This window comes from Aquila chrysaetos, chromosome 3 (genome assembly GCF_900496995.4).
Source record: "Aquila chrysaetos chrysaetos chromosome 3, bAquChr1.4, whole genome shotgun sequence".
In the NCBI taxonomy this organism is placed as follows: Eukaryota; Metazoa; Chordata; class Aves; order Accipitriformes; family Accipitridae; genus Aquila; species Aquila chrysaetos.
This window is the reverse complement of record NC_044006.1, coordinates 9,633,480-9,651,827: the sequence shown is the minus strand read 5'-3', so window position 1 is coordinate 9,651,827 and position 18,348 is coordinate 9,633,480. Positions and strand designations below refer to the sequence as shown.

The following is an 18,348-nucleotide window of genomic DNA, read 5'->3' as shown; positions in this document are numbered from 1 at the left end:
AAAAGAGAACAGGACTGTTGTTTAGGTTATTCCCCCCCAAAAACAGACAAAGACCTGATTTTTCAAGCATGTTTTACAAGTTCAGCATGGCTGAACAAAAAGGCTTATCACATGTACAGCCTCATGTTTGCTGCAACTGAGCAGTTCCAAAGGGGGGTCTGAGATGTTGATTCTGGTCAGTGGTTTGCGCCTTATACCAGTCTGGACCATCCCAGTTAACGTATGAAACAATACACCCTCCCAGTTGTCATGCTTAAATGCAGGCACAGGATTTGTGGTTACACCATCCAGGACAGCATTTGTTCTTCGCTCAATTCAGCAAGACCCACAGCACATCTTCCACTGCCATTTATGGCTAAAGCATGGTCCAGCTCCTATTTACATCTTCTTTGTCTCCAAAAAAAAAAATTACCATGGGAAAGTCCTGCTCCCTGCCTAGTTCGCTCGTGATGCACACATCCCAGGGGACCTACTTCTTGCCATCAGAATGGCGAAACCCAAGGCAGAGATTCTCATCCCCGTGGTGGGCTTGCCTATGCCAAACCACTGGCTGCTTCGTGTCTCCCCCCTCAGCACTGGGGGCACACCGGTGGGGACATACCACGAACCACCCCACAGTGGGGGAAAGGCAGGTTGCAGAGTGCAACCCTCAGCCCGTACCAAGGCATTTACCCTGGTAGTCCCCAAGCACCACATCACAGGAGGACTACTCCGATCAGCAGGGCAACATCCACCACCAGAAGCCACAGGCTCTCGTCTGACCTGACGTCGGGCATTTCAGATCCTCACTGGGGCTAAAGAGCCCAGACCCAGCAGGAGCACACAGTGCAATACTGCAGTCAGTACCTGCTAGTGAAAATAAAGTATCCCGCAAATGCTTCAGCCCTGAAAGCATAAAGGCTGCTTTGCAGCAAGCACAATTTGCACCACAGAGACTGCATCTAAGGAGAGATCCCTCTGTAGCAATACCCCAAGACCGTCCCTGTTGTGGTTTCTTTTCCATACATTGCCAGGTCCTGGGAAACCAGCCGTTTCAGCAGCCAGAGAAGAAGCACTGCCACAGCCCCACCTCCATGGTGCGCATCAGCCTGGCTCATCTGCTGGAGAGCCCGTCAGCCCTTTCAACTCCTAAAAAGTTCTCCAAGCTGAAATTCTTCAATCACGTGGGATTATTGTTGTCCGAGATTTTAAAAGGCAGCAGCTTCGAGCTCCCTGCCAAGGGTACTTTCACCATACAGTGCCATTAAGATCCACAGCAGCTTGGCCTCCACAGTAAGATTACAGAGTTGCTCTTGTCTGCAATAATTAAAGACTGCACTGCAAAGAGTCAGTACAGCTGCTGTGTTTTTATAGAACAAAAAAGCTATCAGAGAGAGGATGCAACTTTGAAGTTCCAACACACAGACCATTACCTATGGGATTTTGTAAGAACTCCGATGTCCCAAGACATTTATTAGCTTTGTTGTGAGCTATGTAGCCTTGGAATACCTAACATTTTTTATATGGTTTTCTTCCGCCTTACAAGCAAACTAGTAATACAGCTGCTGTAAATAAATTAACCAATTCCATTATCAGAGTAGGGAATGACTTCATTGGAAATAATGCACCCTTCTATCTATGAACTGATTTAGCACTTAACTAAGAGACTACACATCAAACCACAGCCTGCCTGATGCCTTCCTGTGTGTCAGCAGAAAAGCAATGGCATGAGAGTCTGTCTGGGATGCCTTGAATAGGGGAAAATGTAAAAACCCTTCTCTCTACCACCCCATACCGCAGACCTCTGCCATGCACTTCAGGACCAGACCCCAGGGCTCAGGACACACCAAACCCCTCTCTGGGGACAGCGGGGCAGGGAAGCGCCATGCCCCATGGCCTCCCCCCAGGATCACCCTCCTCTCCCTCCCTCTGCTGACTCGTCCCTCCCGCCCGGCCGTGGCAAACATTTACTAAACAGCACTGCCACCTTGGCATCAGGCATAAGAAAACCCTAAACCTTATCATGGGAAGGGGGGAATAAAGTGCCCTGGCACCAGATACCAGATTTGCACCACCCTTTACCACAAGCACCACACTCACAGAACTGTGCCTAACACTACCATTAAGTTACATATTAATCCTAGATAAGCAGAAACAAGGCTATTAAGTGAGCAAGCTCAGCAAGGGATAAAAGCGTCCGCAGCCCTAAGCTGTAACCAGGGTTCAGGATCCACCACAGGGGGATGAGGACGTCACCGACCACGCGGGATTGGGAGCTTGTGGCCCTCAGACGCCCACCCCACCAGGGTTTGTTGGGTTTATACAGGCTGGGGAAAAACCCAATGCAAGTTCAGCGATACAGGTTGCCCGTGAGCAGGCTGTGGGGACGCGGCACTGGGCACTGAGCCTGGCTGCCCACAGCCTCCCAGCAGCACGAGGCACATGGTGTCCTGCCTGTCCCACCACAGGCAGGAGGCAGCCATCGCTGCCTTCTCCTGCTCCGAGTCACCAGCCCTCATCTGTGTGGTGGCCCTGCAATTGCTTGGGGACTTCCAAGCTGAAGTTCTTCCATATCGCCCCTCCTCACAGCCCTGGAGAGGGACGAGCACACGTGGGGGCACACCAGAGAACAACAAACACCCCCTCTCTCCATCCCAGTCCCCCACAGAAACACCTTTAAGAAACTTCAGCTGCTGCTGTGCGTGAGGAGCTTAAAGAGAGTTGCGTGTTTACGTAGGGATCTGACCACTTGGTCATTGATAAGAGCAACAGGGCGGGGGGGGGGGGGGGGGGGAACAAAACCCATACACTAATCAATTCCAGCCTGCCTGCGCCCAGAAGTCAAGCTCTGCAAACAAGTTAGAGTCAGACATTCGGCTACCTTGGAAAAGATAAACACACTGGGAACGGGAGGCCAGCACCCCCCAGGTCAAGTAGCCCTCTCAGCCCCACGTGGGATGCACACACCCCCCCATGCCCAGCTCTGCCCGCACTGCCCCAGCCTGCCCTACTGCACAAACTCCTTGGGATAAGGAGGCAGCACTTGGCAAATGAGGAGGGGAATTCATTTCTAACAGGTGGGCACACTCGCTTTGGGTTCAGTAGCAGGGTTTAGACACAGCAGCTCTGGGACCCCATCCATGGGGGGCTGGCATGGGCACACAGTGCCCAGAGACTGCTCCAGCCCCTGCCACAGCCTGCAAACAGGACCTGGGTAGGCAAGAACAAGGCAGAGTGAGAGCCAGAGAGCAGCTCAGTGCTTTGCCACCACAGAGCAAGGGTGGGCTCTGGGAAAGCCAGGAGCATGCTGGCACCCTCCTGCACAAGCAAATCCGGGGGAATGGCAGGGCGAGACTCACAGCCCAAGGGGATGCTCAGCCTGCAAATGGGGAGGGTGGGATGGCTTGGAAACACGACCACTAAAAGCAAACATTGGCCACCTCCTGCACCAAGGCAGTACCAGTGCCTGTGGCATCTCCCTGCCCTGGGCTTTCAGTCTCAGACAGAGAGGGACATCCCTGTGCTTACCCAAAGCTGCAGTGATCCTGGCATGGGCTTCCCTGCCCTTACCCAAGCAACTCCCTGTGACCATACACAGAGTCCAGAGGTACCAGCTTCTGATTTCTGTCCCCTCTTGCACCCAGCTCCCATTTAAGAGTCTCTTTGGCCTCCATTCCCCACATTGCTAGTGGGAAGTTAAACTCGCAAGTACATCAAGCGTGCTATGAGGTGTTGGGGATGGCACACTTCCTTTGCATCTTAAAAAAAAACAAAAACAAAAACCCCAAAACAAATGCACCAGAACACCAGGTATCTCAATGTGCAACTCATGGAGATGCACCACAGCAGCTTCCTCATGGTCTTGGGGCCAGGCGCGGGCACCGGGCAGCGGGGCATTGCCTCGGCAGGCACTGGCAGACCTCACAAAGGATGGCTGGAAGCAAAGACAGCTTCGTCAGGGGCTGAACAAGCTTTTCCTCTCCCTCTGCAAACATCCCACTTCAAAGGGGCAGGGTTGGCTATTGCAGACACCCCTGGGTTTGGAAAGGCGGCAGGGAAGGAGCTGGGCAGGTGGTGAGGGCAGGACCCCTCCAGGCCGCGGCAGCCCCAAGGGTCTGCAGGGAAGGAGCTGATCAGAGCTGGCATCTCACAGACCCTGCCCACACCACCCCCTCCAACCCACCGAGCATAGCACCAACCTCCAGCGATGCAGCAGCCCACCCTCCTCCTCCTCATCATCAAGGCACCAGCCTTTCCCTCCACACTGGATAGTGAGATTTTAGATTACACTAATTTATCCACTCAAGTTACCCAATTTGTCCATGTCGTGTTTGCTTCCGCTTCCCCCATCCTCCACATGGCTGAGCCCTTGGCAGCGCTTTGCAGACACAGCCCTACAAATGCCACAACGCTCTTTGGCAGCATCCTGCAATTTGAGGGATCTTTTACCCACTCCCAAGCCAGATGCAGATGCAGTACCCCATGTCCAAAGGTGGAAAACAGCCGAGAAATTTAATACAGGTTGCTATTCTACAAGTACAGCCTTTCCCTGACTGTAGCAGAGTCCTCTTCTAACAATGCTGGGTTTTAGCCCTTTTGCAGGCTTGGGAGCCGAGCTGGCAGGGGAGCCCCCCAGCCTTGACTCCAAGAGCCCACTGCCTCACTGGGAAAGAAGGACACAAGCTTCGCATGGGAACTTCCACCCACAGAGTTTTGGTACCCATCAAATGCAAGTGACACCAAGAGCCCCGGCCACGACCAGAACTTCTTGTGCCCTCAGCACAGCCTAGGGACATCGCAGCTACAGCCCAAGGCAGGGCAGGGGATGGCGGCTGGGGGAGGGCAGCATGGGGGGAAAGGGTTGGTGTCAGCACCCGCTGTGAGCCCTGCTTCGCTATCAGCTTTCTGCAGCGCAGCAGCAAATGAGACAATTACTATGTTGACTGGCGTTTTTTTTAATTAGGTGAAAGCAGGGTTAACCTAGAGCACCCTGAAGCTGGGCAGCCCCCCGCACAGCTCCCTCCATCTGCTCCTACCCTACAGCCCTTCCCAACTCAATGCACAGAACAAGCAACACTGGAGCTGCTTAACAGGGCCAGGTACTGGCAGACACCCCACTGCTGCAGCCTAGAAAGTATAAGAGCATTTGATACAACCCAAGACAACAGAAAGCCGGCACTGACAGGATGATTGCAAGCTAGCAAGCCTGCCGAGGCCTCTGAAACACAAAAGGATGCTTGACCAATCCTTGCCTGTAATTACAAATGCAAGTTAGGGCAGGAGGATGCACAATAGGCTTAGGCTGGAGGAGAACTGAAGCGAAACCTCATTTGCAGGTTTGATTAACAATAAATGAAACACAGGAACACTTGGCACCTGGCTGTCACACAAGACCCTTGGCCAGCCCTGTAGGAGGGCTTAGGCGACATCCAGGAGAGATGGGGCAGCCGGGGACCCCCATGCCTGTGGCACAGGCAGGATGTGGCTGAATTTATCTCCCTGCATTTGCTCCGAGGTTTTCTCTGCTGCAGCACGCAGCGAGGCTAAAACATGAAGTCTGAGAAATCAGAGCAGAGAGAAGTTCGCAAAGCCCTGACACTGCTTTAAGCGAAGGGGAAGGAGTGGTGATGCTGCGGGGAGCACCAGCACCTGCTGCTGCATGAGAAGCAGAAGTTACCAGTTACTGTCCTCCAGCACAGACTCCTGCAGACTAGCCATTTGGTTAGGGTATTTTCTGTCCTGCAGGCAGTGCCGACAGTCACGTTCACGGAGCAGGAGAGCCATGAGCTGCAGCTGCCCTCCTTATGTCAAATGGCAGCGAGACGGAAGGCGGTTACTGGAATAAATTTCTTTTAAAGAAAGAAGAAAGGTGATTTGAATAGCCAGCGTATTTTCAACACCTTGCTCAGCTAGGCTGGGACAGGTCACCGCATGCAGGTGAAGCGGCCGGTGCAGGGGGTGCTTGCAGCACACTGACTGTAGACACGGGGACAGAGCACCCACGAGCGCTAATACACACACCTCCCACAGCAAAAAACCCTAGTCTTGCAAGAAAGAGATAGCCGTGCACCTCGGACGCCCTTGCCCTACCACTCCAGGCAAGCCCCGGCAAGCGCAACAGCTCTTCACTGGAAAGTCATTTTAAACTTGCCTCAATATCTGCTTATTGACAGACACATCCACCCGCCCACCTCGGCGCGCACGCAGAAATAAACCCTGCGCAGCAGGCCTGCTGCCGCGTCTGCCGCCCGGCCCCCTCCCGCCCCAAGCACCGCTGACTCTGCCGGGGTGCAGGCAGGGGGCCAGGCACCCCCCAACCCCGCACAGGGACAAGCTGCAGGCCGGGCAGCGCCTGCCCGCACCAAGCTGACCAGGAGCCCCGCGGCCAGCAGCCTGCTAGCCCGGGGAAACGGGGGGAGCCGCTCTTGCTGCAAGACGTGGGCTCCCATCACGCAGCGTGCCTCCAGCACAGCAAAGGCCAGAGCAAGGAGCGAGTTCCTCTAGGCTAAAAAAGCAGCAAGGAGCATCGTTCGCTTTATTTCTCCGCAACCAGCACGAGCTCCTCTGCTGCCACAACCAAAGTCCCGTAGGGTGCCAGGGCAACGCTGCTGTAGGGACCAGGACGAGGGGAGACGAGACCCTTGCGAGCTCCAGCGCTGCTGATGGGCACTGCGAGGGGGGGTGGTCAGTGAAAGCACTGGAGAATCCGGTCCCTGCTGCAAAGCCACACAAGCTCACACAAAAATCACAGCTGCTCTTCTAGAATGTGAAAGCATGACTGCCAAATGCCAGAGCATTTCCCTTACCTGCCAGCACGGAGTTTTATATATCTGGAAACGTGGTCGCAAACTGAAAGCTAGAAAAGGAAGCCTTTTTCCCCCAAATCCTCCGGGATGCAGAATGACTAACAACATTCACATGCTCCTACCTCCTTCCATCACTTCAGACTTTTCCCATCTGGTTTTGCATTTGGTCGCTGCTGCGGTCTGATACGTGCCTGCTGAACTACCCAGCTTCTTCGAAAGCAAGCCTCACCGCACAGAAACGCGACTGAATAATATTCTCCCTCAATAGCTGGTCTCCAGGCTGGCATTTTCAAGGGCTTTGATCCATTTCAAATAAGGCAATGAGCTTAGCCCTTGATTAAATACATAGCATAATCCACCTAAATCTTGTTAGCCGAGAAGCAAGTCGCTCGTCTCACTAGTTGTGGGTGGCATTGCATTTTGCTGCCAGGCAAGCAGGGCTGCCTGCAGTGTGAAGGTGCCCCTCAAGGGCATGTCCCAGGAAGGCAGAAACACTGGGGCAGCTGGCGACTGCAGCAAGACAACACACCTCTTGCTACCGCTGCTACAGCAAGCCCATACAGATTCAAGGTGCAGAAGTTAATGGGATCCTTCTGCAAAGCTTCCCACCATAACAGGCAAAAGCCACCCATGGAAAGAGCTTGCCCCCTCCCCGTTGGAGGGCACAGGGAGGGTGCCTCCAGGCTTGCCCTGTGGCCAGGGCGGTGGGCATCCAACAGCCAGCAAAGCCCTAAAAAAATCCACAGCAAGAAAAAAAATCACTGACCCTGAGCAAGGGAGCCAGGCTGCAGCGCGGAAGGAGGATGCTCTGCAGCTTTGGGGGAATTCCACACCGTATCGGCCGTGCCTCCCCTTCCTTGGGAGGAATGAATCAGTAGTACAGCATTTGTAGACCCTTAGCAGAAAGGCCCGGGTGCTGAGCGGGAAGCACGCTATTGCTGCTGCCAGACAGGCAAGAGCCTGGCTCTGGGCAAGATGGAGGTGTGCAGCCAGGGTCAGCCTCACACACACACCCCGCTCCCAAGGGCGGCATTGCCGCCTGGCTGCTCCGGTCAGCTCTTGCCAGCTGTGACAAGGAAAAGCAGCACCACTTCCCTCCCCAGTCCCAGGCTGCGCCTCTCCACTCCTCTGCACTTCCCAACAGCGGGACAGAGAGGAACGAGGCAGTTTAGGAAGTCTGGCAAAAAGAAACCCCCCTTCCCTGGGCAAGCCCCTCTCCTCTCCTGCTTGGCTCCGGGATAGTTGCATAAATTTACAGGTGAGTCTGTCAAAGCACAGAGGCAGAACACCAAGCAGGGGAAGGCTATGAGATTGCTGTTTCCCAGCCCCAAGGATGCTCCTTCCCAGCCTGGGGCAGGAGGCAGCGTGACCCTGCTCCCCACCAGCAATTCCCCCTGCAGCCGCTTCCACCCAAACAGAAAATCACACTAAGATGTGGGACAGGAGAGATCTGCTCCCAAGATTACAGTGTATTTACTACTTGAGTCACTAGAAGACAAATTCCCTGAAAAGCACTATTGCTCCCTATTTCCTTCCAGGTTTCAGACCCAGCAGGTGGGGACCAGCTCTGCAGGGAGGTGACCCCCAGAGGCTGATCCCAATCCAGAGGCAGGAGCCCTGCAAATCCTTGATCCATGCTGCATTAGCAGCTCCGAGGCTTCCCGCAGCAGCCAGGCACATTTCAACAGCCAATGGAAGGACTTAAAGTTAATTTAACCATGTTAACATGTTATGTGGCTTCTGTCATCTCAATTACCTTAAAAAGCCCAGGCACAGATCTCAGGGGGAGTGCAGGGAGGAAGAAAAAAAGAATTGATTTAAGAATTAGTGAGAAGGAAAAAAAAAAAAAAAAAAAAAAAAAAAGGTCTTGGGCACAATCCCAAAGCACAGTCTCAGGCAGATCAGGAAAAAAAATTCACAGGATTTCAAAACCAAAAAAAAAAAAAAAAGCAGCCAACAGAGGCAATATCTGCTTTAATCAAATACTAGCCAGGAAGCCTCAGCGGAGCAGATCTCACCAGTCACCAGCTGGCATAGCAGGAATCAGCCTTTTGGCATTGGTATCGTCACCGGGAGCCGGGAAAGGGAAAGGGCTGCTCACAGAGGAGCCAGGATGATGAACGACAGCAGTTGAGCATTGCAGGGGCATTTCACCACTTCAGAGGTTGCTGCTATAACAATCTTCTCTGACTCAGCAGCTGAAAGGGATGCCGGGAAGGAAGCACCATAAAAAAAAAAAAAAAAAAGTCATGCATTATTAATATGGACTCTGGCAGCAAGACATGAGTTGGAAAAACACTGGGGGGGGGGGGGGAAATGACTGCAGAATAAGAGCGAGCTGCATGTGTGGAAGCATTTCACACTCCTGCGGGTGCTGCTGCGGCCAGGGGCCACCCTGCACCACTCCACAGGGACCCCAGCTCCAAGGGAACCCTGCTTTTGCAGAGAGCAACTTAATATCCACTATTTTCTCCCTGGAAGCAGGTTGCTGCAGCCCTCGTGCAAAAGACACAACATGCTTTGGGCATGGACCACACTAGTTTCAAGCTACGATCGCTCTGGGCTTCCTGCCGGGGAATACAGCCATTTTAGCCAGTTTATTTACCTGTGGTCTGTGCATCACTTGCTGACTCCCAGCAGCTTCCCCGCTTTGCTTCCTGCCCCACACAGCCCCCCAGCCCTGCCCCAGCCACACTACCGGGTGTTTTGGCAAGAGCGGCCGTTGCACAACATACCCCAGGCTCCCCGCACCACAGCCTGCAGCCTCTTGCCAGCGCGCCCGCTGACGCAGAGGGCATGAAAGGCAGGAACTGGACTGAAATGCTTTCCTTTTTCTGCCACGTAGGTGAGGGAAAAAAAAAAAAAAAATCAGTTAGCACTTGACTACCTGGTGCACTGCAGTGTTTGCTTTCCTCTTATTCTGTATGCTTTGTACATTTTTTTTAGAGGCACTTCATAAACATTAGCATTCACGTAGCTGGCTGCACCACTTTCCATGCAAAGTCCTTGCTCAAGACACAGCCTCTCCCAACCTGCTGCTGAGGGGAGACACCATAAATTAAGAAAGAGTACATGCTCCCCTATTGCAGGCATCACACAGACCTCCGCCAGCTTGTCCTCCTCATTGCAGGGTAACCCTCGAAACCCTGCACAGGAGCCTTTTGGCAGCGTATCAGCATATTTAAAGTTTCAGCACAGCTTGGTCCCCAGCCTCTCCAAAGCAAAGGAGGTGGCTAATGCAGTGCCAGGATTCAAGAGGTTCCTTTGATTGTTCGTATGGCAATGGCATTCAATTAAAACTGATCAATTATTTTGCCATAAAATTCCCTAGATATGCAAACAAACACTGGCTGAAGACTGCTTATACAATAGTCCAACCCCACAGCTGTGCAACAGGGGTTTTGCCTGTATTTGCTTTCTTCTATTACATGTGCAGTGGCATCCTCCATACAGAAATATTTCACAACCTTTACCTTTCAGATTAGAAAGACACAGGGAGGGAACAGCTTTGCAAGTGCCATCTCACAGGCAACCCTCCCGCACCAGGCTGGGAGCACACAGCCCAAGCAAGCATTGCACGGACACACACCCACACATCAGGGCAGGAAAACAGCGGTTTTCTAACACAACAAGCTCCCACCAAGCAGGGAAACTGAGGCACACCCGGAGAAAAATATCCATGGTGCTATTTGAACCCACATCCCCTGGAAGCAGCCTCTCCCCCACAGCAAGAGCCAGGGGACAGGGACAGGTGCCCTGGCCAGAGTCCTCTCCACTGCAAGGGGCACTTACCAGCACCCCACAGCATCTTTGGATGGGCCCAGGGACAAGACCTGCACAGGGCAAGGGCTGCAGAGGGGTTCGTGCCAGCCTGGGGACGCCACACAAAACTACAGGCTTGTGAAAGGAAGAGCTCATTGGTTTTGCACCTCAAAACAAAAAACCTCGGAAAGTGAGCTTTAGGAAGTCACACACATGGGGCCGCACACTTTCAACCTAAAGCCCAGCCCAAGCAAATGCTAACCGCCCTTGCCTCCCCCATGTAGCCAGGAGTGAGGAAGGAGATCAAACTGAGCTTCTTGCACCCCTGAAGTAATATTTACATGCCTTGGAAAAACAAAGCATCGAATAAGGTGCAGTAAAGCTTGTGGCTTTATACAGAACACCCACAGTCACTACAGAGCACAAGGGATCCCCCAAACCTGCCTGCCTCCCCAGGCACAACAGCCCGCCTCTCCACTTTAGGTTTGAGCAAGACCAGCAAGCCCCAGAAAATTCCTTTTGTAATACAAAAAGGGCACCACCGCCCTGCCCGTCACACTCCACACCACTGCTGCACCCACGAGGACGCTTCCCACCGGGACGGGGGTTACATGTGCTGTCCCTCCGTCACCCCTGGGACGCTTCCAAGTAGCAGATGAGGATGGCCGAGAGCAGTTTTCCTGCCAGGCACTGACATCACCCCTCAGCTTTTTGGTCTACCTTTCCTTTCAAAATAATAGCAGCTCCAGTGTAACGCTAAAAGCCCTGGCTTCATGTTCTCCAAAAAACACACTCACAAACATCTCTCAAACTTTCTGATTCGGGGTTTTTTTTGCATTTCAACAGCACAGTCCACTACACATTTTCTGCTCCATCTCTCAAAACAAGACTAATACCCACAGTATTCAGAGCAGCTGCTAGAAAACCTTCAAATGCACATTAACCATCCTAACGCACCAGTGTTCAAAATGCTGTCAGACAAAACTACGGTCAGAACAACAGTCCAAATGCAAAGGAGAAGGAAGAGCCAGTATGAAAATGAACTTTACTAAAAAAACTCAGCAAAGGTTTTGTCAAAGAAAACACAGATTTTATTGTAACAATGATGCTTTAAAAATAAAGCTGTTCAGGGAAAGATTTTCTTGCTCTGTGTAGCTGCACATCAGTTTCTCTTCCAGACTATTCATCCCTTGGTGCTGCCACAGGGAGAGCAGAGGGCTCTGCAGGGCCTCACCCAGTCAACACACCAGCTCCAACCAGCACCACTGGTTAAGGGTCACTGGTGCCACCCTTGAGAGGTTCCCCAGAAGTTTCAATAAAATTAAGCACTTAAAGACTCCATGCACTGCTTGGATATTAAAATCCACCAACAGTAACAGCATTCAAATGGGAACAAGTGCAAACATAGAGCTCCCCACATAGCTCATCTCCATTCCCTGCAGTGGTCCCGGGGGTGTTCATCGTACCCTGCAGAGCAGATGCTGCCTGAGTTAATGCAATTAATGAGTCCACATGGAAAAGAGGCAGACACTCATCAGTTCAGGAAACAAAGCAGCAGTGTCAGAGCCCTTATCTCCACCAGAGCCAGCAGCCACCTGAAGTGACCAAGCACCTGCTGAAGTCCTGGCCTTCCACAGTTTCCCAATCCCATGAAGATCGTGTCTCCTGGAAGTGTGGGCTGACAGCACTAACGGCTTTAAGGTTAGGTCCATTGCAGATTATTGAAGTTTTGAAGCATTTAATTTACAGGAATGAACCAGTACATGGAAGCTTTTGTGACTGCTGATCAGCTTCCACAAGCCAGGCCTGCCAGAGACAGAGAGATGAAATGCGAACTCTTCACATACTCTCTGCAGTTGCAACACCCAGCAAGCCACCAGCAAAATAACCAAAAAACAGACACGCCTGACAGACAACACAGGTGCTTACAGGCAAAGAAAACCTAGTAATTCACCTGCCCTCAAAGAAACTTTGTAATTTGTTAGCCTTGACCAAAAGGTGGTCTCCAACCAATGCTCTGCACCACCAGTGCCTTGGATGCATCGGCACAGGAGCAGCTCTGGGCAAGCAGGGCTGCAGCCGCTCTCCTGCCTGCACATGCCTTTTAGGAGACACAGTGCTGGAAGAAAGCGGTGCTACCAGAGGAGCTACTTCCCACAGCCATCGTCAGTCTCCTTCCACACGTAGCAAAGGAGATCCTGAGCTCAAGTTCTTGTATCAAGGAGCACTCGACGACTTCTTACTACCCCCAATCACTGTCGGATCCAATGACTGCAAAAACCTCAGTGGGATACGCTGAGGAACTGGGCTGTTCCTTCCTCAGGCTGTGAAATGCTGCTTGGCAGAACTTTCAGGGTGAGAAGAGTGAAGGAGGGCAGCGCTGCTGGTGTTTTCATAGCAAGATACCACAGTCCCTTCCACTGCAGAGGGAAGGCCTAGAAGATGAAAGCCAGGGCTACAACAGCACAAACCTCCTTTCATTATTCTGAGCTGCACCTTCATCTTCCCTCCCTGCTCTGGCAGTGCCCAGCCACCCAGCAAGCTGCCAGCAAACCCGAAAGGGCACCTGCACCCAGCCTCTGCCCAGCTGAGCCAAGGCCACCACGGCCCACCAGTGCGCATCTCAGATGAGCTGGGCACCAGCACGCTGCCACGGCCGGCGTCGCGGGACCCCTCGCTCTGGGCTCTGCACTGACATCCCCCTTCTGCCCTTCTCCGCGCCAGCCGCTGAGTCTAACCAGGCTCCTTCTGCTGACATCCCCACGAGAAGTGCAGAGAAGGAAAAAGCAGCAGCTACCCACTCCCCCACACAACCTCCCCACACCCCGCATCTGGACTCACCAGTCGCAGCTCCGTGTCCCCACAGTGCCATCCCCCTTCCACAGGACCACAGCCACCACTTTTCCTCTGCTCCTCACCACTAAGGGCAACTCAACCACTTCCCACAGTACCACTGTCCCCTCAATCTGGGGCAAGATGGCAGTAGCAAAATCTTTTGCCATTTTCACCCCTGGAACTCCTCTGTGCTAAGATTCACCAGGCTGACGCATTAAACAACCGAACTGGATCAGCCATGTAATATTCTTGCAAGGGACCAAAGCAGCAAATGAGCTGAACAAAGGAAGCTGTTGGTGTCCACAGTACTGCTCTGCTGTCCACCAAAACGCAGCGTGAAGGAAGAGTGTTTCAAAGCACTCCTGCCTACCAAAATCAAGTTCTTATGCCATAAATGTAACGTAGGGCTAACACTGCTACCTCATGCCCTGTACAACCAGTCAGGAGCAATTCCTCTAAGTTTTGACGAAGTAAAGCCAAAGTGAATTACAGCTCTCACAAAGGTAACAATCTCTCACCCACTAATTTAAATTCTCTGCATTATTTTCCTACATCAGATCCCACCAAGTAAGACTCCTGTGCAAACCTAAGTTTTAAAAAAATAAAATAAAAAGGTTCCAACATCTGGAGAGACAACAAGGGAAAAGCCGTAGCAGCTGCCTGAGCACCAGGGAAGGCCCCTGACCTCCCTCCTCCCAGCCACGCATCAACCACCCTCTCCACAAAGACCAAGTCCAAGGTCTGAGAAATTCCTACTGTTGCAGCGAGAGTTATCAAGATGAAACACTAACTTGCAGCACAAGCAGCTTGTAAAAGCGTTACTGTTTTCAGCTGCAGGAAGGAATTCCCTTGATTTCCCAGGCTCTGTTAAAAAAGCACAAAACCAGCAAGACAAGACATTTTCAGGGACAGTGGCATAGCTCCTTGGAGGACCCTTGCTCCAACACCAGGGTCTGAGCACGGACAGAATAACTCTGGCAAGCCCACTACTGCACATCCCCTCTGGAGAAGCAAGGGGCACGCAGGGCTGTCGTCCCGGGAGGGCAAGACCATCAGTGCCGGGAACAAGCCTTGCAAAAAAACCTGCTGAGGTGCACGCTGGATTCTAGAGCAGGACAAAACAGTTCGCCCCATGCCAAGCTCTGCTTATTCCAAATCTGAGGCCAGTGCAATTGTACATAATTAAAGCACAGTCTGCCTCACAGCCCTTTACCCTGCTGCTGCCGCTCGCAAGACCTCCGAGCAAGGCAGTGAGCAAAAACGACCTCCCCACCCGTACAAGCATCGCTTCGTACCTGCTGCCTCGCAGGGCTTCCCTGGCAGGCAGCGGGGACCCGTGCAAATACGAGAACATCTCCTGGAGCCTCCAGCCGCTGCATCTCCACCAGCCCCGCCGCGCCTCGGCCCCAGCTCACCGCGGAGCAGAACAATCGGCCGCCTCATCCAGCGCACAATGGCCACGATGAGACAGACCCACATAATCACCCCAGCCACGGCAGGGACAAAAGCAAGCGGGTGCTGGGGAACGGCGTCAAATAAAAGGGGAGCCTGCTGTATTCGTGCCATCAGCTGGGTCTCTGGCAATTTACTTTCCAAAGTGGCTTTGGGAGGCCAGGATGTAAATTGTTAGGGTGGTGCATGGGGAGGACACATGGGTATTGGATGCAAACGCTGGGAAGAAGGCAGCGCTGGCTGTTTACATTGGATCGCTCTGCACAAACTTGAGGCCACAAGAAAATTTCAGTTCTGTAGGAGGAAACCTTGGTGAGGGACAGAAGTGAGGAGCTACCCCAAGCACCACATAAACCAGGGCACAACGCAAACATAAGCCCCAAAAGCTCTGGGCTCCCTGTAGGTACCAAGTGTGGCTATTTGCTGACAGTAAACATGAATTTCTTCCTGAATTTCCGTCTCAAGCAGACCGAGGGCACATTGGAGTTACCTGGGCTGCAAGGAGCCAAACACAGCGGCCAGCCGGGCAACACGCCAGTGCTGGGGTAGGCAACCCAGAGCCCAGGCTGGGCTCCCCTTCCCCATCTCCAAAGGGCACCAGGAGCAGTTTTCCAGCCGGCAAGCATGCCAGCTCCACACCAATGCACTGAGACAGCACCCAGAAGTGCAACTGTCCCAGTTTTCTCCTGGCACTGGCACACAACTGCTTGAACACAAGCCTCAGCAACACCAATGGATTTCTTCGCCCTCAAACCAGGGGCTCGGGGACAGGCTCGGCACAGCTCTGCCCTCCACCACTGTGACGGCACACCCCACCACAGGGATGCCCGGATCCTCACTGCCGTCCCACCGCAGGGCCATTCCCAACCCAGAGGGGCTAACACTGCCCAGGCAGGGCAGGCTGGCTCCAGCCCTGGTGCCGCCGGCTGCTGACCCCCACGAGTGGACGTTTGCTGTAGTAGACCCTTCCCAGCAGCCTGCAGCATCGAGCAGATGAAAGCCCTTCCAGACCCAGGCTCCAGCTGGTTCAAGCTCGCTTGAAGCTTCAGGTCCCGTTTATTTGGATATTTTCTTTTTAATTGAGGTACCATCAAGGAATGCATTAATCACTCCTCTGCCCATGGTTTAGCCGATGGGCTGCAAGTCCTTCTTCAGCCGCTTGCCCAAAACATCCTGCAAGGGATGGATTTAGGGCAGAGGCTTCTCCAGGCCCTTCAGTGGCTGGAGAAAACCAGCCCCACTCTACCCCATTGCACCAAGACAGCGGCAGGCAGGCCAAAGGCCTGCAGAACACCCTGCTGACAGCATCTCTCCATCACATGCCACGCAGCTGATTTATTAAAATCCCCAGCTCTGCTCATGTCCTATCTCACTCACTCTTCTTCCAAGCTTCTCCTTACCACTCTGGCCTGAAAACAAACTCTCTCCAAGCGCCAGGAGGATGAGTCCAGCCACCCCAGGAATACTGGGCTGGGTTTTCATGACGGAACATTTTTGGCTGAAAGAGGGAGGGAAAAAAAAAAAAAAAAAAGCAGATCTTCTGTCACCTGATGGGGAGATGACTCAGAACATCACTGACTTCCACGGGCGGGTAGGGACAGGGACCACCTTCATCCCTCTGTCTCCTCTTCCAGCATCGCAGATAGCAAGAACACAGGGTGGGATTTGACCATCTTATCTGGGGTCACGTAGGGAAAGGCCTCTGTGCAGAGAGCTGGTTTTAAACAGCATCTTATACCCTACAGCATCTCCATCCTCTAGGACAGGTGACCATGCAGAAGTGGCACAAAATTAATTACAGAACTCTAAAAAAGGAACAAAACCATCCTTATAAGAGAAGTTTCCTTAAACTACACAGCTATTCCCTCTGGGCCTGGGGAAGCCCATCCACAGCACGCCGTGGCTCTTGGAGAAGACATCCCCCGCACCTGCCCCGCAAAGGGCTGCAGGATGCATCTGATAAAACAACTGCCGGCCCCACGGCAGCACGTGAACAGAACGAGTCAGGCTGTGTTTACAGGGGGAGCAGACAGCGGCTGCGCCACCGGTTAGCACCAGTGTGAAACTGTCCTCCAACGGATGCAAGAGAACAGGTCGGCAGCTCTGAGGGCAGCCCACAGGACAGTGGCCAGCAGCTCGGTGGCCTGCCCATTGGGACAGCAAAGCCCTAGGCCACCACGGGGCGGCCCAGGATGCATGTCCTTACTCAGGTTGTGCCCAGGACACGAGCAGGGCTTCACACACCAGCCAACCCCTACTTAAGCCCCGGGAAAGGCATGAGCAATACCAATGACATTTCAAGGAGAAATTCCCATTTGCAAGATTTCTTTTAAAAGGGTTGTTTTTATAGAAATAAATTGTTGCCAAAGTTCGGTGGAAGGCCAAACCGCAAGCCTTGGCTCCTTGCAGAAATGAGATACACCACATGAAGATAACAGCTGCCTTCCGAGGCACAAGTCTTCCCGTATCTCATGGGAGATGGACACACAGCCCCACTGGCACCGGCACTAGGTGCTAGCCATTTTGGTACACGGCTACTCCAGTCCCCTGTGAAGCACACTATGAAAAAGAAGATAGGAGCGAGTACGCTCTCCTTCTAAAATACACACTTCTCATCTTCCCACTTGACAAAAGGAGTAGGATTTCTGCCAGAGAGTGAGTTTAGACCACAAACACTTGGACAACACTCCACTTCTTCCAAACAAACTCTCCGGCAGGCAGGCAGGCAGCAGGCAGGCAGCAGGCTCGCTGCCGCCCTGCTCGGCTCTGGCAGCGGCACCGCTCGGGCCCCGCCAGCCCGGGGAAGCCCCGCGGGGAGCGCGGCCGGCACCTCCCGCGGCCCCCCCACGCAGCGGGGACCGGCACCCCCGCGTGTGCTCGCCCCGAGGGACACGAGCGGGCACCCCCACACACACACACCTGGGGAAAGCCTCCCTCCCCCGGCTGGGGAGGACACGCTGCCCAGCGCCGAGCCCCGGGGGCACCGCGGAGCCGCCGGGCCCGGGCCGCCCCTCTCCGGGCAGCGGGCCACCAGGGATGCCGCGGCCCCCCGGCCCGGCCCGGATTACTCAGCGTTTCCGACGGGAGCCGGCGTGCCCCCACCCCGCGCCCCGGGCCTCGGCCCACCGCTTACCGATGCCCGGCGCCACATAGACGAAGTAGAGGAAGGAGGAGGAGAGCGAGAAGAGGAAGAGCGCGGCCAGCAGCGAGCGCCGGGGCAGCAGCCGCCAGGCGCCGCGGGGGCCGCGGGGCCACCGCATGGCCGATGCGCCGCCGCCCTGCTGCCGCTGCCGCCGCACCGCCGCCGCCGCTCACATGCGCCGAGGCCCGGCAGAAGGCGCCGCGCCGGCGCCGCTCCCAGCCACCGCCCGCGCCCAGCGCCGCCGCATGAATGAGCCGCGCCGCGGCGGGGCGGGGCGGGGCGGGAGGAGCGGGAGGGGCGGGGCGGGGCGGGGCGGGGCGCCGCGGGGACCGGCTGCAAACTCCCGCCGCCGCCGCCGCCGCAGCTGCAGCA

At 54.1% G+C, this 18,348-nt stretch overlaps 1 protein-coding gene across 2 annotated transcripts in view; it reads right to left on the bottom strand.

Annotated features, from left to right (window-relative positions):
- The window catches only part of B4GALT5 (beta-1,4-galactosyltransferase 5), a 39,708-nt gene extending 21,578 nt beyond the window's left edge, over positions 1-18,130 (bottom strand). The window contains exon 1 of one of the 2 annotated variants that reach the window (XM_030010108.2): positions 17,968-18,130. In XM_030010108.2, the coding sequence (XP_029865968.1) occupies positions 17,968-18,094 (127 nt within the window). In that variant the 5' untranslated portion in view covers positions 18,095-18,130. Of the gene's footprint in view, positions 1-6,907; positions 6,933-17,967 lie in introns of those variants that run through there. The other variant, XM_030010110.2, reaches the window with a different exon arrangement.
- Positions 18,131-18,348: the final 218 nt, after the last annotated feature.